Source organism: Passer montanus, unplaced genomic scaffold, assembly GCF_014805655.1.
Source record: "Passer montanus isolate IOZ18808 unplaced genomic scaffold, ASM1480565v1 scaffold17, whole genome shotgun sequence".
Taxonomy (NCBI): Eukaryota; Metazoa; Chordata; class Aves; order Passeriformes; family Passeridae; genus Passer; species Passer montanus.
The window spans coordinates 8,306,705-8,330,759 of record NW_024364270.1 but is presented as its reverse complement, the minus strand read 5'-3'; the positions used below and the strand labels follow the sequence as shown (position 1 = coordinate 8,330,759).

Sequence of the window (24,055 nt, the reverse complement as noted above, 5' to 3'; positions counted from 1 at the left end):
GTAACAGTGGCTACACACACTGCCAGGTGTAGTGGCAGACATTTTGAAATAACAAAGTTTTTCCTACAAAACTTATAACCTTGATGTTAAAAGCAAAATCAGAAAAGCTCCAGTATTTGTTGGTGACATTTAAAAGTCATTATATTGCAGATCCTGAAATCAAGCTGAACACTAACTTCATACATTTGGAAACTAACCAGGTAAGATAAACATCTACTCACATTTTACACTCTGTTGACAACCACCGTATTTCTATAGTCAGGTTAAGCAACCTGACCATAATTCCCCAGAAAGGCAAAGAAATCTTTTCTGAAATAGTGTCTGTGCACTGATTTTTCAAAAGCAAAGTGATAATAAAAACAGGACAGTGGTTCAAACAAGCAAAATTATTACTGGAGGTTTTCCAAGAGATCAGCCATCTTTTTATCTGAAAATGAATGCAAGTATTCACAAAAATGGAGAGAAATGCTTTTAACCCATAGTTAGATAGGTATGTCAGCACAAAAATCACTTTACAAAATAACATCATATGTTAATTTAAGTATATTTTAAAAACAGCCACAATGCAAGAATTCATGTTCTTTACTGACTGAAGTTTCAAGCCCCATTACCCTCTCCAGCTCTTTCTCCATCTACAGGGGGTTGTGGCTTATAAAAACAGGCAAGGAAATACCAAAGACAGCCTTTTTAAAGATCCAGTTAGCAAATTATACCCTCAAAGTGGAAATTATTAAAGTAATGTTAGGCTTTGAAATCAAGGAACATTTTCTGTCCTGTATGCTGATGGACAAAGCATTGACTAGAAATAATGAGTAAGATACTCATGAACAGTAGAAACAGCATTTCTTTTTCTCTTGATTTCCTTGCACCACAAAACATTTACACATGGGTCTGAAGGAGCCTGTCTATGTGAAAAAATTAGGTTGGGTTAACAGTAACATACAGATCTAATTTTACAGTATCCAAGAACAAGATGAGGACCTTTATTTTTTAAAAAATCCTCTAGGAATCAGAAGTATTTGAAAGTATAAAACCATAACAGGTTGCTTTAACATATTATAATAATAATTTATGATGAAAGATCTAGAGGACTACTCATCTTCCTAATAAAAGGAAAGTGCATGCTCATCATTGGTATATTGGTTCAGTAAAATATTCTGAACAGACTTCTCTAAGAATGGCATTGCTGGCTGTTATACCTCACAACACACTTTGCAAGCTTGCATTTTATTTTGTGAGAAAATGAGAATTCAGTGTTTCAATATGTGATATACATCACATGAACATGAACCCTTGTTACATTCGGACTTCTCATCCAGTTCTTATAAGCAAGCCTAAACTTAGTCACTGTACAACAAACTTTCTAGAGTTAATCAGTTCTGCATTCTATACCACATGAACATATAAGCAATTGAAAACACAAACTCTGATAACTTACTGACAGGTCTAAAATACTTTGACAAAAAAATCCCACAAAACCCCAACCACTGTAACCATGTATAATAAAATAAGTCAAAAGTAGTTAACTGAAACTGGTTTATTGGTAATAAATGAAAATCCAACAACTGATATTCAGAGGCTTAAAAAGAAACAGATCTCCATATGCTGGCTGTGTTTGATTAAATCAACTACTTATTTCCAATATTCAGCTAATATTTTTAAACTTTTGCCTTTTTTTGCCTGCTCCCCATCCTCCACTTAGCTGCACAGGATGGTCTCGAAATGATATCCGTTCTGTATGAGATGGACCAAAACATGATTTTTCTGGAGTAGAAATATTCTTTTCTAAACAACAAAACAGACATGAAATTAAAAACCAACCAACCAAAACTCCCTAAATTTCACTGTACCATATTATTTTCAAGACAATGATATTTCTAGGTCTAATTAGAAAGCACACAATTTTTATAGTTAAGTATCACCCACCATTTAAAAGTAATACAAGTAATTTCACAAGGTAGTACTTTTAAAAAATTAACTCCTTATTCAAAAAAGACAGTAAAATTACTAAACAAAAGTATCATATTTTTAGAAGTGTCATTATCTATCCATTTTGAACTTAAACACTTACAGAGATACTCAATGCTTTTGCACAGAAACTCATCCTTCAAGTGGATGAAAAACTAGTTCAGAAGATATATCTAATTAACAAGTTTTCTGGTTATAATAGACCAAATAAAAGAGAGATTTCTTTTGTTCAGAGCTCAGGAATACTTAAATGCTGGATGGTGCCACAGAAAAATTTAAGAACACATAGGAATATGTGAAACAATCACTTTCATTGCCATGCATACAGATGCTTGAGTAATTTAGACAGTGGTTTCTAAAAAACTCTTCAGAAAATTATTCAAATAAAATAACCAGTAGGCATGACTAAAGGTATAATATTTATTTAAAATAAATAAACATTTTACACATGATAATATCTTTCTTTGGCATGTGACAAAATCTGTGAAATACAACCCAAACTTCACAAGAGTTCACAATGATGTTCACAATACAGCAGTTCATGTCTGTGAGTATATGTATGTACAAAATTAACATGCTAGCTTATCAAATACGTATTTTATGAACAACTTTTTGCCACTTACCAAAGGAAAATACTACTACCTATATAGTTTCAGTATTTTTGATATTTTAATTTTTTAGTATTTCTCAATAGAAAAAATAAATTTCTCACAATACATAGTGACAAAAAAGTAGAACATCCTTCTCTGTACCGCTGTATAAAACATAGCTATAAATTTCAAAGAGTAAGAGTTTCTTTGTTTTCTCATGGATGCTTTCCTGCAGCCTTCTAGATCTAAATGTCAGGAAGTTTTCCCAGCCTACAGTTCCCTTTCTTATGAATTCTTAAATTGTTGCAAATGTATCTTAATAAACACTTCTCTCTTTTGAACCAAGAGCTTTCAAGTATTTTTAAAATTATCTCCATTCATCTTCTTATGGCTCTACAGATGTAGTCAATTGTTTTTTCTTAAAATATATAATTCACACTAGATATATCTCCTGAAGATTTAAAATTCTGATATTTTGACTTTACAGCATTCCCAGTTTCCTTCCCTTTGGATTATTTCATTTAACAGCTCAAATGGTAGTAGATCTCTCTAGTACAGAAAGGCTTTTGTTAAAGAGCAAAGAAAATATTTAATTAAGAAGTAAACTTTCCATTAATTATTTTGCCTGGGAATCATAACATGTTCATTGAAGACTGAAACCCTCAAATTAGTAAATTAAGTGGTTAATTAGAGAAATTTAAAAATAAATCTAACATAGTAATAATATTTTTTTAATTGCATGCCTTGAATTTCAAAAAATATTTTATGAAATTGAAAACATTGTTAAACAAGAAAAATAATTAAGAATGGAAGTTTTTGTTAAAATAAAAAGGAAATAGCTATTGCACACTTAAATTGGAAAACAAAATTGGGGCTAGCTTATGCTTTTTCTGTGCACTCATCTTCAGCAAGGTATCCACAATGTAGGTAAACAAGACATACCAGATTTTTTTCTATATTTTGACAAAAAATACATTTTATTACATTATTTTAAAAACAGAATAAAAACCGATGCTAGAAAGATAACCAATAATGAATTTGAAAACTAATCTAGTAGTGATAGAGTCAATATAGGAAGACAGTTGACCTAATCCTAATTGCCTGATTTGGATTATTTCTGGACTAAAAACCTCACTTGTTTATGAACCTATGTGCACTGCTAAATAGTATTTTGGATTATGATGGATTTCAGTAATCTGTACACGTAAGATTTTTATCTCTCCCCTTGTAATTACATACAATCCATTGTAAGGAATATATTGTCCTTACATGGGTATGAAATATGTATTATTGTTCCATTAAAAAATCCACAAGACCTGCTCTGTGCAGGTTTAACATGTCAGAGGCTGTCCCAAAGTCTGACAGTCATGGGTCTTTTTTTTTTTTTTTGTAACCTACTCTGATTAGACTTTGTAGCACCTGCTTTAAACTTTATAATATAATTGTAACCTAGACAAACTGACTTGAAGCACAGACTAACTCTGTATCCTTTCTTTCCACCCTTTAGACAGTTCTCAGCACTATTAAGCCAAAGAAAAGAAAGCCATTGTAGAGAAAGATCAACTAATTTGGAATGAAATATCTACAGAGGGGTTTGCTGTAAATCACTGTAAATCATTCGCTTTGTATGTCCCATCTTTCCATCTTTGAAATGGCCATAATCATGTTTGCACTTCTGGTAAAGCACTTTTGATATCTGCTAAAAAGTACTAAGAGATGGGTACTATTATCAATGCTGCTGTTCCACTTATCAGTGGTGGAGTGATAAAAGACAGAGCTGGCATGGAATATCAAAAGCCTATTCCCTGAAGAAGAGTTCTCAAGGACAGATAAATCCCACCAGCATAATGCAGTTTGCTTACTCCTATTCAGATCACAGCTACTTCTCAGATGTTATACTAGTGGTCATTGTAACTGTTAGTGGCTAAACATTATTTATGATTGAAAAATTGTGTCCTAAAGCAAAGAAATCTAATTACCTAATTTATAATGAAGGTATTAGTCAAATATGAGAAAGGGTTTTGCTGCAGTTCTTTCTCCTAGAGTTTAATGCAAGACCAAACAGAAAAATTAATGAAAACATAAGAATAGAAATCATAGATTCATGAAGGCTGGAAAGGACCTCTTAAATAATAGAGTCCAACCATTAATCCAGCACTGCCAAGTCTACCACTAAATCATGTCTCTAAGCATCACATCCACATGTTTTCTGAACATTTTTAGGGATGGTGATTCCACCACTTATATGGTCAGCCTGTTCTAATGCTTGACCACCTCTTTGGTGAAAAAAAATTTTCCTAATATCTAATCCAATAATGATAATCCAATAATGAATGGAATGTGTTGCAAATATGGGACTTACCTGATTGATCATACATATGCTCACAAATTACTACGCTTACTTTTACTTCATGTTTTTTGCTATTCCAGTGAAAATCTAGGTATGAATATTTCACAGTGCTCAAGTAAGAGCAGCTTTGCACTTAAGTGTAAAATGAGCATCTAGGTAGAATTTTGCAAGAAGTAAAAAAAAAACAACTGCATATTAACTAAAAAAATTCAGTAACTTTGTTGTCAATACTTGTGTTTACAAAAGATTTTCTGATTCTGATTTACAACCAGGCAAATTTTTTTTCTTCAGAAATATTCAATAAAGACACCTCCATTAGGAAATGGTTAGAATTTTGTCAAAATCAAGGGAATGAGAGAAGACAAGAGAGTCTGGTAAGGGATGACAGTGGCACTTTGAATTGATAGACTGAACCTAGAAATAGTCCTTAAAAACAGTCTTGTTAGAAAAAAAAGTCACAAACCAGAAAACAAACCTAACTTTCTGAAAACCCTCAAAATATATAAAAATTAATCCTTATTACATTTTTTCTCTTATATTTATTGATTGGGGGTTTTATTGAGGGACCTTACATATTTCTCTTACAGCATTACTAACGATGTGAACAGTTTTATAGCATGTTTGGATTTGCAAAATCTCCATTTTCCCATAAACTGCAATGTATCCTGCAAATGAATGGTTTTGTTTGTGAGCTAATTAAGAGAATACTAGCATGTGAGTGAATCACATTACTGCTATCATAATTGCTTAATTGGTAAAATAAAGGTGACATACATGACATAATCATATTTTACTGTAAAGAGGCATATATTTCATGAATAGGCATAAATACACACATTGGTATGCACGAGTGCATTTGTGATTTATGAATAATTGTAAGCATAATCACAATACTTTCAGTTCATGTTATGTTCCTTAAGTGTGTTTGTAGTGGGCCTTGCCCAAAGGCAACAGCAGAAAGATTCACAGCATCTCAAGATACTATATTTAGTATCTACTAAACAGAATTAGATTAATATATTAAATGTAAATGAACATGTTTACTAAATGTAAATTAGAACAATTACATCGGGTTTACTATATACAGTACTGATATTTTTGACAACAACTATTATTATTATTACCATTACTTGTACTAGAATTAAATAGAATGGCAAGTATATTAAGTCTAATTTAACAGGGTACATGGTCATTCTAATACCAACTGATGTGGGAACAAATCTTAGCCAAGAAAAGCAATTTAATTTCTGCTACACTAAAGCAGGCTTTGGAAGGCAGGCTCTAACACTTATTTACTGTGCATTCATTTACTTGTAACAACGTAATATATGAAGCTCCAGTAAAGTCTGAGAGACATTCAGATGCCTGCATATAGCAAAAAACTATTTTCAGTATGTGCTGAAAGCTTGTCTTGGGTAAAGTCACATGCTTCTATTTCCTAGCAGTCACTTTTTGGTGGTTTAATCTGTTTTCTGCTATCAATTTGTTCTGGTCTTTTTTTTGTTAAAGCCTGGGTCTTTTAACAAATGTCAAGGTTTACATATCCACTGTTTTGATAAGTAATGCAATATGTAAAATGCTTTGAATGAAATTCTTGGTGTCCAAGAAGAAAAGCTTTGTTAAAAGGGTTATGATAGAAATTTTATGATGCATAGTAGACGTCATAGGACATTTATCGATTCACCTAACATTGTATGTCTGGAGATATAATTTATTCCAAAGTCCTTACCATATTGTATTACTTAAAAGCAAATACAGCATAAGAAGGCATGGAGAAAAAAAAACCTCAACATTTTAGTGAAAGTGACCAGAACAAATCCTTAGCAGCAAAGCATTTACATCAATTTAAGCTCTGGAAAGAAGGTAGGTTCAGCAGGTCTGTGAAAAAGGCAAATGTTACAATATCAGAAAGGTTAACTTTTTAATAATGTTACTTATGCCTATCTTGAAGTTGAATTTTTTTTAGTTGCATTGTTTGCATAAAAATAGTTATTGCGCTGCAACTTTGCATTATATTTTTAACTTCAAGATTAATATTTAAATAGCATTGAAAAGTCTGGGGATCAATTTATATGAAATACCACATGATATGTAAAGATACATCTCTTTTTTTATGGAGATTTGGAGAAAGGCTATACTCATGATTATTATTTTTTTTTTTAAGTCAATGGTGAATTTTGTTTATGAATCTTCATGACTTCATGCTGGTAGGTTTAGAGACTGGTTCTAAAATTTTATAGAAAAAATGAACTTAAATTTCTTTGTTTATCAAACATTGATGCTCTTCTAACTAAATCATGCTGACAATTATATACTTGAATAATCTGAACTATAAAATGTGACAGTCATAAGAGATAACAATGTACAAAAAATATTATAAACATTTATTAATTACCATTCCACACAGTTAAAATAAACACAATAAACATAGTGCTCCAAATACATTCCTGTAAAATACAACTCTTTTCTAATTACAAAAAATATTTTCAGCACCACTGCTTATAAAAGTTCAATATTTATTTTGTGTTTCAGCTCCCTATCTATTTCTCCAATTTTGACCATTTAGGATTAAATTGAGTGTGTGCCTGAAATTTTCCAAAAGGTTGGTCACTTCTAAGAAAATATATAAAATATTTGTGCTTCCCTTTGCAGACAGATCTGAAATCTATCGAATAACAGAGCCTTCCTTTTAGGAGAAGTCCAAATTTGGATCAAGTATATATGGATTGAAGTATTTCCATGAACAGAGAAGGAATTTTTGACCTTTTGGGCTATAGTCACTAAAATACCAGTAGAAACATGCTTTACCATGATATTACATAGAGCTAAGCAAGGCTATTGCTGAAGATAATGGTGCTAAGTCAGGGAACTTAAAAGCCTGCTTGTTTCATGCTGTCTGTGGTAGATGGAGAATAACTACAGGAACCATGCAGAGGGTAAGAATTAAAACTCCAACAGGAAGAAGACTGAGAGAAGAGGCAAAGGGCTGCAACTAAAATCCGAGTGAGAAATGAGACTGACTCAGAATCAAGGTGAGAGAAACTAAAGTAAACAATGCCCTGGCACAGGAATGACTTGACAATGACTTGACAATGAGACTGACACAGAGCAGTGAGAAAAACTTGGAGAAGAAAACTGTGAATTGGCAAAAGAGAACTGTGCAAGAATAAAGAAGATGGATTACGGGGCACTAGATGGTTCCTAACTCTCAGAATTAATACAATTAAAAGAAGTAAAAATACAGGTAATAATGAGAAAGAACACAAAGAATAAGTACATTAAGGGTTGGACTTAAGATCTGCCTAAACAGTACACTAAACCAGGACGTATTTGGAGGAAGTCAAAACTAGAAGATGGTGAATCTGAGGAATAATGTCAGGAATAATCTGGATTCAAAAAAGAAACAGAAAGTGAGAGGGAAAAAAGTAATCAGATTGGGATCTGTAGAAACAAACAGAAGACTTGATGGCATATGTGAGAAAGAAGAGTGGATGGGAGAGGAAGCTTAGGCTGCAATAAGTTGGAGGGGAGAAACAAGAACCATTCGTAGTAAAAGAAAGGATTACAGAGCACAGCCATGGAAAAAACAGCAAAGAAAAAGAGACAAATTAGAAGGAAAAAGCAAGGAAAGAAAGAGTGCTTTGGGAAAGAAGATCTTATAGACAAATCTTTACCATCCAGTGCAAAAATCTTGTGAAGTAGCCAAACATAAGTTATTGGGCCTTTCTGTGAAATGACTTGAGAAATATTTTTGAATCTACTTAACGAACATCCCACAGCAAAGGAAACATAACACTGTTATTATTTACTCAAATCATAGGACAGAAATCCTTATTGTTGATCTAATGGTTCCATAGCTCTAAGTGGATATCTAAGCGAACTGTAAGCCAATGTCTCAAAATGGACTTTTTTATTTAAGCTAGTTTCTCTTCAAAAAAATCCACACTGAAGAACTCCCAAACCCTAGTAGAAGAGTATGAGGCTGGTAAAATGAAGCACTTAAAATTTAGAATATGCCTCTGTGTATCTGTTCTTGAATTATTTTTATAATTGGACGCACAGATGATGAAATTACATGAGATCTTGTATAATTTTTTCTCCCTAGCCTGTTAAATTCAACAAAAGCAAGCTCTATATGCCTTTAAAATCTGCATTTAGATAATTTTTAATATGCAACCTCAAAGTCAATTCAGCAATATCTTTTAGGATGTCATTCTGTAGTCTGTTGAAAAAGATTAGATATATATTGTTTGATGATAGTCAACCAATACAGAGAAAAATACATATGTATGAAAGAAATATGCACAAGAAACCCCTTGGTAAAATACGAGGAAATTCATAGAGTGCTTAAAAACAAGATGCTTATTACACCGAGTTTACAAATCCTAAATGAAAGACAGCAGTCCTTGAACTAGAATATTTAGACAATAGTGATGACTAAGAAGAAAGGAACAGGAAAGCAGGAATTTTTTAACATGAAGCTGTACCATACACTGCTTATAACAAAGTTGAAGGGTTTTTAACAACTCTCATGAAAGAAAGGGAGGGAAAAAAAATCAAGGTGGGGGTTCTGTCAAGAGCAAAAAGAATTGAGTAAGATTTAAAAAGGAAGTGAAATAAAAGCTACTGTGTTTTTTTCTGAGTTGGAAGATGTTTCACTGTAAGAAACAATTAAACTTCATTAATTTATTTTCACTGATTAGCAGAATATAAAGTGTGAATTTATTGGAAAACTAGAACTGACAAATGTTTTTTAGTGGAGATATACATGGGTCCATTTTTTGAATTAAGGCTAATGAAGGAATAACAAGGTTCAGGTTTTAATTTATTTAATTTGTTTTCCTTGAAAGCAGTTTTACTGATATCAGAGACTTCCTGAAAAGCTCAAATTCAGGGAAGACAAGAATTAAGAATTCTGGGCAGTATTTCAAATAAAAGTTAGAGGCACAGATCCCATTGCATTTCACTTTCAAATTTTGGTCAGGAGATTGCAGTTCCCAAGGCAAATATAAAGAAAATTAAGTTTAAACTTGCAGAGAAAAAATCCCCACAAAATTGTGATGACTATGTACATCATGTAACCATGTACTATGACATGTTAGGCAATGTAAAATATTTGGTAGACTCATCTGCATGTCCAATAATGGTTGGTAATAAACAGATTAGGATGACAGAAGGTAGCTGATCATCATAGCCTAGTCACAAATTGGCTATTAGGATATGCCAAAAACCATACTTTCTAGCTAGGTACAAAAAATGCTTGTCCTCTAACTCCTACAAAATATTTCTATGCCCATCTTGCAACTTAATGCTGACTACAGTACTAGTGTTCAGGAAAGAATTAAGATGAAAAATACAACCAGAAATTTACACCAATATTTATGGAGTTAATTAAAATTATAAAGAATGGTCAGACTCCCTGCCCTCCAACCAGCCCCACCACAAAAAATAACCTCAAGAAATAGAAAAGAAAAAATAGTTACTAGGGAGCATAAAGCAATAACTCTGAAGGAATATTATATTCCTTCTAGAACATAATATAAGTACGTTCTAAGATCATAACATACTGGACATTAACAGAAGCAAAGTCCTAAATTAGACAGATAACTATTTACTCCAGCTGAACAATGGCTATTCTTTCTTTAGGTTATAAATTTTTTAAAACATTTGGTCAATTTAATGAACGGTTAGTTTTCCCTTTAAACATGTAACAGGGAAGCAAATCAAATACTTTTAAGTAAACAAATGCTTTCCTTAAACTGAGATATACTATGTTAAAAGCATTCCTTTTATTACTTAATTAATTTAGCTTTGTCAAGGAACAGAATTAAATTAGTTTAGGATTAATCTATCCCATCCAAATGTTTCACAAAAAATAGGAAATTTGGCTTTTAAAAAACTTATAATAGTTTAATTCAGAATTCAAAGAACCTGCCTTTGGAAAAAAAATCTATAGAAAGAACATAAAAGTTGGGAAGGTCACAAAATATTTCTTAAAATCTCGATGTAGCCTTTCTAAAATCCCCTGTTAATAAAAAGATAATAACTTTGAAGTGTAGTATGCTTTGCCGTAACAAAGACATGATAATTCATACATTTCCCTACATATATAAAAGCTATGAATTTGAGCAGGATTTTTTAGTAAATATATTTAAGAAACCATTATTTTGTATTTCTAGACTTTACTTTTCAGCCCGTAAGATCTCAAAAATTTATTCATACAATTTCTAAATTACAAGTTCTATATAAGGAACATGCATGATACTCTCAAATAAGAGGTCTTGATTCCTAACAATAATTGAATTCTGAGGAACAGGCACAACTATGGATGTTGGAAAGTGAACTCAGTAACATTTTATTAATAAAGCTTGTCAAATCATTGAGGTTGAGATCTTCTGGAAAAATGGTACAAGAACTTGATTTAAGAATTTATTGAAGTGACAGCACCTCTAAGGTCACAGAATCATTATAGTAATATAATACAACTGCAGGTTTACTCACAGGGAACACACCTACTAAATCACCGAAACAGTTCCTAGGCATCTTCATTTAATATTTCAGAAGGCAAAACCAAGAGAGACTATAGAACAAGAAAGCATTCTGTAACAAGCACATTCTCAGCAAAGCCAAATTTATAACGTTTTCAGGTTGAGGATATCATGGGCCTAATGATTTATTCTGATCACTGAAAAGCAAGTCTTAAGAGAAATAATGTAATAAACATGTTTCTATACTGCATATGAAATGTAAAAAGGTGATAGTAATGTTTGCTTTCATATATCATAAGTGACACAATTGAATGTATCATCGCTGTTTAATTTCTTAAATCCATGGTGATAATATTTATAAAGACACGTAAGCAGAAACATATTTAAAAAGACATAAGACCTGGGCTTTTTTTTCCTTAGTTCCTGGACTACTGAATACGTAGGTATGGTGTAGAAGATGCATTTTTTGAAAGTATACCTATATTAGCAGATATTGTAAACTCTCTGTCTCTCCACCCCCGCTCCCTCACATTTATGACTCTGCCAGTTGGTTGTTCTTCCCTGCTCCTTTCCTAATCTCTCCTTCTTGAAGGTATTATCAATGGCACTTTTTTATTTTCCAAAGAAAAACCTGTTCCCAAGATCCACACAGGCAAGTTTTACATGTTGAAAGAATTCACATTAATTTACTTTTGGATGGAGTTACAATATAGGTTACAGTCTAAACAACAGCCATACACAAATATGAATGCAGTTTATACACTTTAACTCAATTATTCAAGATACGGACACATTTTATTCTGAATATATGAATACAACGATAATTTTGTCATTGACATCAGTAGTTTAGAGTTACCTCACCTAAATTCAGGAACTTAGCAGCTAGAAATCTCGTCTAATTTAAATGGTGTGGCTTCATCACTAGCCAATGGAGAGAAACAAGAAAACTAAGGACACAATTCATTCTTTTCTAAGATGGCAGGCAAAAAGACAGAATTAGGTTCTTTTTCATTGGTACTTTCATTAACTTACACTATGATGATAAATTTTATGTAATCTAATTTTAGGAATGTAAAACAAATGAATAAGCACAAACATATTCAGTCACTATATTTTTTGCTTGCGGTGAAGTAATGTAAATAAATCTTCATTCTAAAGCCTTTACAAAGTATGTCAGAAAAATAGAGATTTCAAGTATTTTTAAATGTTTTTTTTTAATTTTAATTTTTTTATTGAAAGTGGAAATTCAGCATATATGAAAACATAATCAAAAAAGTAAATACACTAATTTATATATATATAAATTATATTAAATACCTGATTACTATTTTGACAACATTTCAAGAAACTTCGCTATTTAAAAAGTTTTAGGATTGATAATTTTGCCAAAGTTATTTAATACAGCTTAAATTTTCCATAATGTGCTTTTGGAGGGTTTATATCTTTATTTATTTGAAAAAAACATTGTACACAAATATAAAAATAGAGTATGTCATATTATCAGAAATATATTAACATTTCTTCAGTTACATTACGCAAAATAAAACATGAAACTTAAAATTCTATAATTTTATGACATTCAAGAATTTTTTTTTTCTATATATAGATTCTTTTGTTGCCTTCCATGGTATTAGAGTGGTAAAGATAAAAGGGTTTAAAAGGATTCTCTAATACTGAGCTATAATAAGTTCAGTGGGGTCATAAACTACAGCATGACTGGTAATCAACATGACAGAAATCATGTTGATTATGTGTATGTGTTCTGGTACTCAGGTAACAAAACATGCATTTTTCAAAGCTCTTTGGAAATAAAATAAGAGGAAGATTAAAAACAAATCTTTCCCATACTTAAGGAAAAAGAAAATCTTCTCAGGACTCATGAGAAGACTTTTAATACATCACAGGGAACTTCCCATTAAAATCACAAGAGGAAAGTCTATTGACATTAGAGTTTTTAAACTGAACTGCAGTAAATGTTTGAAAAGGCTTTAGATAAAAAAGAGACAGAAAGATAAGCATGTGTTATTAAGGATTCCAAGCATGCTCAGTTCTACCTAGCATTTTAAAGTGATCTTTAATACTGATATTGAAAAGAACCATAACTTACTTGAGGATCTTGCTGAGTGTCTGTGTGGCGGCTTATTTTTTTCTCTGTTCTCAGTCAAAGCACTTCCACTGGCCATGGAAACAAGGTCTAAATCCATGTCTTCTCTGCTTACAGGGCTTGCCTGGAAGCAGTGGGAGAGAATGTACACAATCATGAAACAAAATATAACATTTTCTGAATGTAGCTCACGTTACTCCAAATAAACAAACAGGGTCTGTCAAACAACCTTCTTCAAAATGATACCACAATCCTTTTTTGTTGCCTAGGCTGAACAAATGCACTATGTCAAAGCATTTTTGTAAATAAGAGCCGATCTTAAAATTGTGGTTTGTGATCTGAGTCAATGCAACAACAAAAGAAAACATTTTAGTACAGTAATTTTGAAGAAAATCAATCTTGCAGAGGGCTGATGAAACCTTAAACAGCTTAAGATCATTTACTGACCAGTCTATAATTTAAGTTATAGTTGAATGTCAGAGATGTCATATCGGATTATTTCCTGCAATATTTATGCTTTATCCAGGACACGTATCACTTCAATCAGTCATGGGCCCAGTGAGTAATTTAATCTTTAAGGTTTTTGCTAATTAACCATAACCATCAGACAGCATTTTAATTATACATTAGGCAAGAGTATTATATTAATTATAAACTTCTGACATCCAGTGGTGGTATGTTTTGACATGAGGCATGTTACCTGCACACAAATATGACAAAAGAAAAATGAAAATCTTGTTTCATTTTAGCATTGCTGTTTTGGGAACAGGTAGGGCAAAGTTTAAAAACCGACCTGGAAGATACCTCCCATTGCAAATTGCAGATTGTTATTTTTGCAGAAACAAGTTCACATTTACTGAAGAATGAAACGAAAAGCTATTCAGAAATAAAAGCAGCCCCTAACAATAACAAGATACTGAGGGCCAGTAACAATGATGGGGAAAAATCAGACACTGCTGATGAACAGTCTACAAAATTCCCAGCGTTCCTGAGTCAGTCGGCTGGAAGTACTGAACACAAAGATTTACTTCTCTAGACTTTGAACCTTCAGAAGTGAAGTCCAGAAAAGCAGATTCAGTCTTTCCTCTCTCTGGGCTGAAGAGCTAGGTGTCTTTCAGAACTAGGTGTCTAACTGGGTATTTCTTTTTTAAAAACAAACTACAGAACAAACTACAGGAAAGGAAAAGACTCTGCTAGTGGTAGTGTCATGAAACTTTTGCCCAGCACTGTAGTGGCAAGACTGCTCAACCAGGTATCGAGAGACTGGGTCTCAACTCCTTCCTCAGGGGGCTAAAGCCCACAGTTCCCTTTTTCTCAGGAAAGTGCTGTTACTATGAAGTTGCAGGCCATTCTGGAGGAGACGATTTCCAGACTTCCTGTTCAAACTACCTCACTGTACCAAAAGCAGCACTGCACCAATGCAAACAGGCTTTGTAGTCCAGTCTAACTTAGAGAACTCAGATGAAATGGAGACCTGTTTCATTTCCTTGTCTTTACTCAGTCACTGTTTAATGTAAAATTCATTAAAAAGTCCATGCATTTTCAAACCAAAACCTCCAAAGATACAGAGATTTTACACTCTTCCTTAGTGATTACATTCCCTTTGTGTCCGCACAGAAAGTTTATCCCTTGTTTTTGGATGCTTACCTTTTATATGTTTAATGACGAGGAATTTAAAGTTTTGCTTTGCAAAGCTAGTCTTTACTATTGCTGTTAACATCAATATTTTATTTTCTCTTCCATAGCAGTGCCAACAAACTTTGAAAAAAAAAAGTTTTATCCTGCCAATTGTTTCTATTTTATTGACCTTAATATTTACGGTTGTTTTAAGATTGCAGAGTTTCCTATGTTCAAAATCTTTAAACTGAAAGCTTTTAGTCTTTCATTAGTAGAAGTAATGCAATGATTGTGACGCTCAAAGAGATTCAAACCAATGGAAGTGATCATTCTTATTTCCATCTAACCTGTTTCAACACACAACAAAAGGCTTTTTAATGTCCCAATTCCCAAAGATTTGTGGCCACAAGGCTACATTTTAGACAGCTAGTTTCCATGGTATTATTATCCAATCCCTACCATCACAGAAACTAAGGCTTCATCATCTTGTAGACAATAATATTCAGGATTATATGCTAGATTTTACTAGGACTATCTTGATCTCTGATGTAAAATATTTGTTATTTTATTTTGAATAAAGGTAAGTGTTTTAACCCAATTACAGACAGACTAATAGTTAAGGCTGTATTAATCACTGGAGCAAACTTAATTTTGGCTTTTTAAAGAAGCTGAGTGAAAGTCCTCTGAAGCTAATTAAAGTCTTCCCTTTCACATTTATGATTTAGAATCAGAATTTGGAAGAAATTTAAGATACTGGCACAGTTTTTTGCAGACAGTAGTATTAGACTTCCATCTGTAGTGATCACCATAGTCCAGACACTCTTCAGACTTTCTGCCATTTTTTTACTACCACAAACCTTTCTTATTAATTAATTGAAAATTAATATCAGTCAGGAGGAATCTTTGCCTTGAACACAGCTTTGCATCTGTATATTTTTCTATTTCTAGGTAAAATTATCAAGATGTTCTGTCACCTTCAGAGATAAAAGGTGCTTTTGAATACAAGTTACATATAAATGATTGGAGATACTGATCAACAGTGAAGGGGTTAATCCCGTAGGTAACTTAAACTTCATACAAAAGAAGAATCAGGAAGTCTATCCTACTGGCTATTCCACAAAATCATATTAATTTAAAATAATTTAAACTGTAAGTCAGCATGTCTTCCTAAGCGCTTCAATGGTATTACTAATGAGAAAAATCATCAAAATTACCAAGATTAACATAATAAGGTCTTAGATTTACTGCAGGTTACTACAAAGCAATAATCTCCAATGAGAAGACTTTCTTGTTTATATGCAAGCACTGAAATGCAACTTTGTATCCATGAAGAAGAAAGTCTTAAGTTACCGGAATGTCCACAAATATCATTTAGAAAACTATATGAAACTTCCAGAATGCAGGCTTATGGAACACATAAAAAGCAGGGATTTTAAAAGCACATCAGAAAGATTCATGATCGATCATATGGCATACGAATAAACTACTGGAAATGTCCAGGAATGCTTTCCACTTCTAATGCTTCCTCTCTCTCTCTCTCTCTCTCTCTCTTTGCTTTTAATATATATTTTCCACTTTCTTTCAGTTTACAATAATGTTTTTTTAAATAATGATTGCAGCTGTTAACTTGATTTTTATCATGATTTCATAGCTTTTAAGTATGCTACTGTGCCAAAGCAGTAGGAGCATGTTCACATTTCAACCTTTAAGAGAGAACTCATATAAATTTTAAAACCAAAATTCTCCAGCCCTCTGTGTGTACAAACCACATCATTATTTCACTGCCTGTATAGTATTGCTTTCTGCATTAGAGATACATTTTATTCTATTTTCTATTTTTTGAATCTTCTATTGCATTTTTCTCTGTATTTCATTCATGTGGAACAGCTATGTTATTATGTGGCACAGGCTGTGACAATTCCATAACTTTGGCAGTTATGTGGGCACACCACATAATACTATTGTGGGATTGCAGCAGTGTTTTGTGGACAGAACCGCTTAGTGTAAATAACATACCATCTACCTATGTGCACATATGCTTACCAATAATTACATAATATGCAATTTAGATAACACTATTAAATTATGATTTGCTCAAATTACTGCTTTAGACTCCACCTATCAAACCCTACAACAGTCGGGTGGTTCGTGATTTCAGCCCTTTAAGTTTCAGAAGAGCCGAAGAATTGCCATAGAAAATTGCCACATATTTTCCAGAGAAAAATATTTGACAAAATCTGTCTTAAAGAAAACAGTAATAGTAAGACATAAGGCTTAAAATAATTTTTTTCAAAGGTGAATTTTATGAGAGTTTATGGAATCATTTCCAAAACATGCAAATTGCATAGGTTGTGAAGCTAAAGAAGGAAGAGGCTAGATAGGGGCAAGATTGCTCAGAGAACAAAATGAGGCATATGACATATAATCTAACTGGGAAATAATTTTTATGCAATATTTTACATCATGTAAATGAGCGTGAAATACTAATTCTGTCTAGCTTCTAAAATTTTGACCCATTTTTACAATGCACAAAATTTTATCAATAAGAATATTGCTAACATGGCATTAAAATGTAAAGTTAAAATATATATAGAAATAGAGTGAGTATGCATTTGCCTGGAGGCATCACAACTGCTTGCTATTAAAGGAACTTTTGGGTATCTTTGACGCAGTCTTTCAATTTTGTAAATCTTCAAATTGTTAAATTGCTCATAGTTCCCCTGCTGCCAACTTACATGACTACCTGTTTCAGAAAATCCAGTTTTTTAAAATGCTGCAAAAAGAGTGAATCATTAAAAGAGCAGAGGTCATTTTAAGATCTAAAAAAATATAAAAAAGAAATTGTAGGAATAAGTCTGACTTAATAGAATGTTTTCAATGATGTCCACATATTAATATACAATTCCAACTTACTGTATTTCAATAAATGAGACTGAAAGCATACTAAAATGATTTAGGTATGCTATATACAGAACTTGAGAATATTTAAAGTTGTTTAATTTACAAGAATACACATTTTTGGTAAATCATGTATTTGGTACTGATACATATTTAATTTTTTAAACTTTTTTTTTTTAATGCAGATAGAGAAGCTTTAAAAAACACACAGTAGCATTTGATGTCTTAAAAAAACCCCTCAGTGTCAGATCATGAAGCTAGAACCCAAAGCACTTACATGGAATTTTGTGCTAAAATACTTTCTTCTCATCTCCACCAGGGATGACTTGATTGCCAAACAGAGATAACACTACTGAATTATATTAATCAAAAAATACTCCTGATTTTACACCAGGTATTGATTGGAAAAACCTGAATTCTGCAAAATCCCACAAAGAAACACGTTCTTACCACAAGCTGTACTTGTCTGTTGTCACATACTGCAGGATCTAACTCAGGCAAAAAACGACAGCTGGGAAAAATGCAGAATAGAAATATCAGTAACTCCACTGTACTGGCTCACTAAAATACCTGCACAGAACCTTTTCAGAAAACAATCCTGCTTAATTATTTAAAATAATGCCATGATTAAGTTGTATCAGGGAAATTAATATTAACTGACAAAGTATCAGAGCAATTACTATTTATTTTTTTTGTACTTGTTTTAAAAATAATTAACAATTGTTTATTCAAATAATAGAATATTAAGTTAAACTATTTTAAGCAGCATGACTTTTTGTATGTGTTGACATAAACTGTAGAAAAGCCAGTTTTCGTATTACTTTTTGTAGGAATAAAATTGTTTTCAGCTGAATAAATACACAAGCTCTTCTAAATTGTCTACCAATGAAGTTTGAATGGACATCAGTTGGACTTTTGGCACATTAAAAAATTATATAATGATCCTTAAAAAAGTCAGTACAAATACCAGGGCATAGCATACACCTGCAAGGTAGCACAATAATATTTAAGAAAATTGTTTATAAATTTCTGTGTCTTCTTACTTTTAAACAATATTGCCTGTTGTATTCCAGTGTTTTCATTCAATTTAAAAGCCATGGAAATTATCTTAAACAAATACTTTGAGTATTTCTCTCTTATGGATCATGACTAAAAGATAAGTATTTCTGCAAAGCCAGATAAATATTTCTTAAGGAACATATTTTTCAGATAGTTTCTACAATCACTAATACAAACAGGACATGTGACATATTTTTCTGCGCAAGACAGAACAATTTGTAACCCATTTAATTATAAATATATTTTTAATGAAAATAATGATAAAATTAATATCCTAAACCCATTGCTTGCCTCCTGACACTTTGTTTGGTTTTTTTAGAGATGCTTGGCATTGTGTCTACTAATGACTTCATTAAGATAACTAATGTCTTATATTGAATTTATGACCAAAATACACTTACTATATCTTCATGTTAGTTTAGGCAATATGAACCTTTCCCTTAATTGTATTGATATTTTACCTGTTTAATAACCAAAACAGAACATAGAAGGAACATGTTTACAACATCTTAGTACAGTGTAGTATAAAGATGCAAATGCTGGGTTTATGTTTTGAAGACAAAATATAAATACACACTCTTTAGTTAAAAAAGTATTTTTTTTACTTCCTTAATCAAATCTAACAATGTAGCTAATGTTACAGTTGATTTAATTACATAAAACCATAATATATATCAATAACATTATAAAATATATGATGAATAAGCACTTTTTTGTACACTCTTCAGTCGAAAACCCACTGCATTGCTAAAGTAAATCTAATTAGTTATTTATGATAAGATTTATGATATTTATGATAAGATTCTAAACATTTTATCATTTCAATTTTAATGTGGAAGAAGTATCTATACAATGACTACTAAGCCAGTTGTAAAGGGTGCCATATCTGGGACCCAGAAATATGGTGTACTGTCTGCTAGCTGCAAAGTCATGTTTGCTTTAGAACCAGTAACTTAGGTTTCACTTTACAAGACAAATTAAAAAAAAAAATCTAATTTAAAGGCGATGACCTCACCACTTTGTGTTTCTGGAACTGGCTTCTTCATAATCCAAAAGCTGTGCACGAAGCCATTGGTATGTGAAGTCTTTTCTCTGTAATTTCTCATCTAAAGTAGCATCCAGCTGAGAATTTTTTTTACCTGGGGAGGAAGAGAGATATTCCTGTCTTTCACCATTATTTCAAAATGCATTTTCTTTAAGATTTCCTTGATAAACTTGGAACCTATAGCTTCTTGGAAAAGACAAAAGGCAATTACTTCATTTTCATGCAGAGTCCAAGTATTTCTACTTTCATATATATTTAAGAAATACTTTTATATTAGTTTTAATTTTATGGTTTGTTTTCTCTTTTAGGATGTAATATCAGCCTTCTGCATAAATGTATTTGATTGGGAAACAAATCCATCCTTTGTTATGAAATTCATATAGAGGTATATATTATACATAAATTGCTTGTCACAGCTGCCATGAATGTTGCTTATTGTGCTATCTCCATAATTAAAAATATGCAATCTTTTATGCTTACATTTCTGCTTAGCAATCTATAATGTTAACAAAACAAATCACCATTATATGCAAGAGTTGACACATGGCAATCTTGTTACTCTTATCTGTCTTTTACTGATGTGATCTATTAAGACATTTAAGGCATTTTAATGGCAATTTTTGATTTGGATTCCAAAGCAATTGCATCTATGATATTATTTTTCAGAAATTACTACCTACTTTTGGATCACAAACAACATCTAAAGATAGAGAATAAAACAGTGACATTATGGGGAAAAATTATAAAATTATGGAGATCCTCCAGTTTTTGGGCCATTCTGCTGAATAACAGACTGGTAAGGAGCAACAGGAAGAGGCTGCCAGAACTGGAAGGGTGCAAAGAGGATCCACCATTATTGCATAGCAACATTCATGGATCAGAATAATTTTTTTTTTTTCTATCACCATACATAAACTGTTTAGGTTAAATCCTTTTAGCACCTTCAAATCAGGGCCTTTATGAGACATTTGAAAACTTTTTTCTTTTTTTATTTGGTACAAATATTTGTTTTTTTCTCTTTGATATAATTTCAGATAACACTGAGTTATCATCCCTGTTGTTAATTATTCCTTTTGTTTTTCTTTCAAAGATTCTTCTTTCGTCACTGACAGGTAAATATGGCAGCTACTAGAAGGTTTTTAGCAAACTGCAGGAACACTTGAACCAGCAAAGACCACTTAACATCAAGTCCATTTTCTCACTGTGGATGATTTAACTTTCAGTAACTCTAAAGGGATGGCAGGAGTGGGGACGGAGATATCAGAAGTGTCATAGTCTTCATTCATAGGAATTTCATAGGATATTCACCAATTCACCTTTGGGCTTTGGTACATTACATATAATATTTTTAAATTTAAAATGTAAAATTAAAATGTATAATTTACTTTGCGAAACTGCAAAATATGCAGGTTTTGCCTCACTGGCATTTTACATAGCTTTGCTGTGAGCTCATTGCTTTCACATTTTAGCTCTAAGTTAAAGTATCAAAGCTGCTTATTTCATAGTCTGAAATACAGAAGTTTTTTGTTTATTTGTCTTAGTATAGGGAGTCTCTATTCAAACCAAATCTACTCCTTAGGCGGAATGTATTCAAGGCAAGGTCCTGGTCAAGAATATAAAGTCCTATATGTCTTGCTAGTCACTCACAGACTAGAATTTAGGCAGAAGAATTTATCCCCAGTTGATGTAAAGAACTCCCATTTACCAGCTTAGAAAGACTGAAAATGAAAATCTTGCATGGATAGTCACTGTATCAATGGAAATGAGGGTGTGAGGGCTGACTGAAAAAGTCAAGCAGTGAATTATTTAATAAGTGCCAAATATAAAAAGACTGATGATTACATTGTTCATCAGCTTCCTTTAATAAAGTGGGAACTATTTGATTTTTTTCAAATTTACAATATTGCCTTCCTGGTTCAGGAGTACAGTTATGCAACCTTTCCATTTTGAAAATACATTAAGTTCCAAGTCCACTGGTATCCTTATGTCTTCATTCGAAGAGAGATGCTGATTTATAACAAGAGTAAGACACATTGTGAATGACCTCCTAAGAGCATTTCATCTGGAGATTAAACCTTCCACATTTGTTCTCCAATGAGGAATAATCTCCCAAGAAAACAGATTTAATTTTTTTCTTATCTGTATTTACAGAAAAGTTGGCCTAGTGTTCCTATCTTTCTAAGGATAAATAGGTATTGCAATTAAAATGCATTCACGAAATTGTTTTTATTGTTTTCTCTATTAAAAGGGAAATCAATATAGGGGATAAACCAGTATTAGAAGTTAATGTCTGAGTCTATGTGTCAGCAATGGTTTATAAAAGATGAACATACAATAAGCTATAATAAAGGTTACAAAAATTGTAAATACTTTAACTTGGCAATTTATTTTCCAAAATGTTTTTTAATAATTTTCCTTAGTTGTAGTTTCAATTTTTGATTTAATTATGTTTGAAGCACAACAGTTTTTATTTAATAAACTTTTATTTTAATTTATTTTTATTTTTCCATGTTGATTATTGAAACATAACTGAAACAAAAATTTCATCAAGGTAAAAGTACAAACAAGAGTTTTCTTCCTTAAAATTATACATTCTCTTAGACAGAATATTCTTGCTTGTATTAGTGTCAATGGTGGCTTTTTTTTTCAAATGGGCAGATGATCTTTGATAATTTGTCTATAATATTGCAGAAAACGGTATTCTATTTTCTTTCATATAGTTGCTTTTTAAAATAGTATCTAGCTTTTTAATTCTTACCCCCAAAAAATCTATGTTATGAATTAAAACACTGCATTGTCACTTTTCTATTCCACTTATGAACATCATGTGTTCAAGAATCTGGTGTACCAGTATCATTAACATGCATTTGCTTGGTAGCTTTCTTAAATTAGGGCTATGTGTTTTTTAAAAACCTGGACCTGATTTTGTAGGAGTATTAACACTCATAGAAGTTCCAAAGAGCTGTAAGCTTTCTGCATCTTTGAAATGGATCAGACCTATACTCTTTAATTGTTAAATGCAGACAACTCTAAGACTATCAAAGAAAATAGTAATACATCAAAGAAGGCATCAAAACCCAAATTAATTTCAGAAGTATTTAAAGTATCATACCCTCATTAGATTATCGTGCTAAGACTTCAATCTTTTTGACCTTTTTTTTTTTTTACATGACACACATGTTAATAATTTAAGATTGGAATTGTCTTACACTTGGCATTAATACAGTAACTATTTTTAGGTGTTGCCAAATAATCATCCACACAGATACTCTGCACTTAGGCCAGATACTATGCAGCAGTCAGGGCCACCTACTGGCAATTACCTACAAAATCCGAGTATCTAAATAGGGAGAACTTAGAAAAGCCCTGGCACCTGAAATATCTTTGGAACTGTATATTACAGGAAAGCAACAAATTCTTTTCTGGGTCAACAAATCCACATGCAAACCCATAAGAACCTGAATTTTGATATCAAAAAAAATGTCACCCTTCATCAGTCAAATCTGTTTCCTGAGTGTGCTGAGAGCCAGGACGACTCACATTCAGTTTAAAAAATGGATGCTGTTATGTCCTTTAAATTAGACTACCTCCGGGTAATCCATAAAGTGAACTAAAGGAGAAGAGCAAAGAATCTATGAACTGCTTCAGGTGAAGTGCCCTAAATTTTACATGGAGTCAGTTTTCTTTCTTTCCTCCAAGATACACGGATCTTGTGCCCTCAGCTGTAGCTGTCACTGTTAAGAGGACTGAAACACAGCCGAAGAAATAGCTTGGCATGTGGAAGCTGGAGATTCAAATCTGATCAGGATAAGTGGTACTTGAAACCCCTGTTCCCTGTGGTAGGACAAGTGTTGTTAGCAAGCCAAGGAAGGAGGATGGTTACACAATGTCTGCATTCAGGATGAACTCAAGTTCTGTGCCTTGAAAAATATATAT

The 24,055-nt window shown here is 32.2% G+C and overlaps 1 protein-coding gene across 1 annotated transcript in view; it reads right to left on the bottom strand.

The window, feature by feature from the left end:
- Nucleotides 1-1,385: 1,385 nt before the first annotated feature.
- The window catches only part of LRRIQ1 (leucine rich repeats and IQ motif containing 1), a 101,860-nt gene continuing 79,190 nt past the window's right edge, over nucleotides 1,386-24,055 (bottom strand). The window contains exons 24-27 of the mRNA XM_039704066.1: nucleotides 20,090-20,213; nucleotides 18,466-18,526; nucleotides 13,504-13,624; nucleotides 1,386-1,785 (exon numbers count right to left, since the gene is read on the bottom strand). Coding sequence (XP_039560000.1) covers nucleotides 1,646-1,785; nucleotides 13,504-13,624; nucleotides 18,466-18,526; nucleotides 20,090-20,213 — 446 coding nt within the window. The 3' untranslated portion in view covers nucleotides 1,386-1,645. The remainder of the gene's footprint in view (nucleotides 1,786-13,503; nucleotides 13,625-18,465; nucleotides 18,527-20,089; nucleotides 20,214-24,055) is intronic.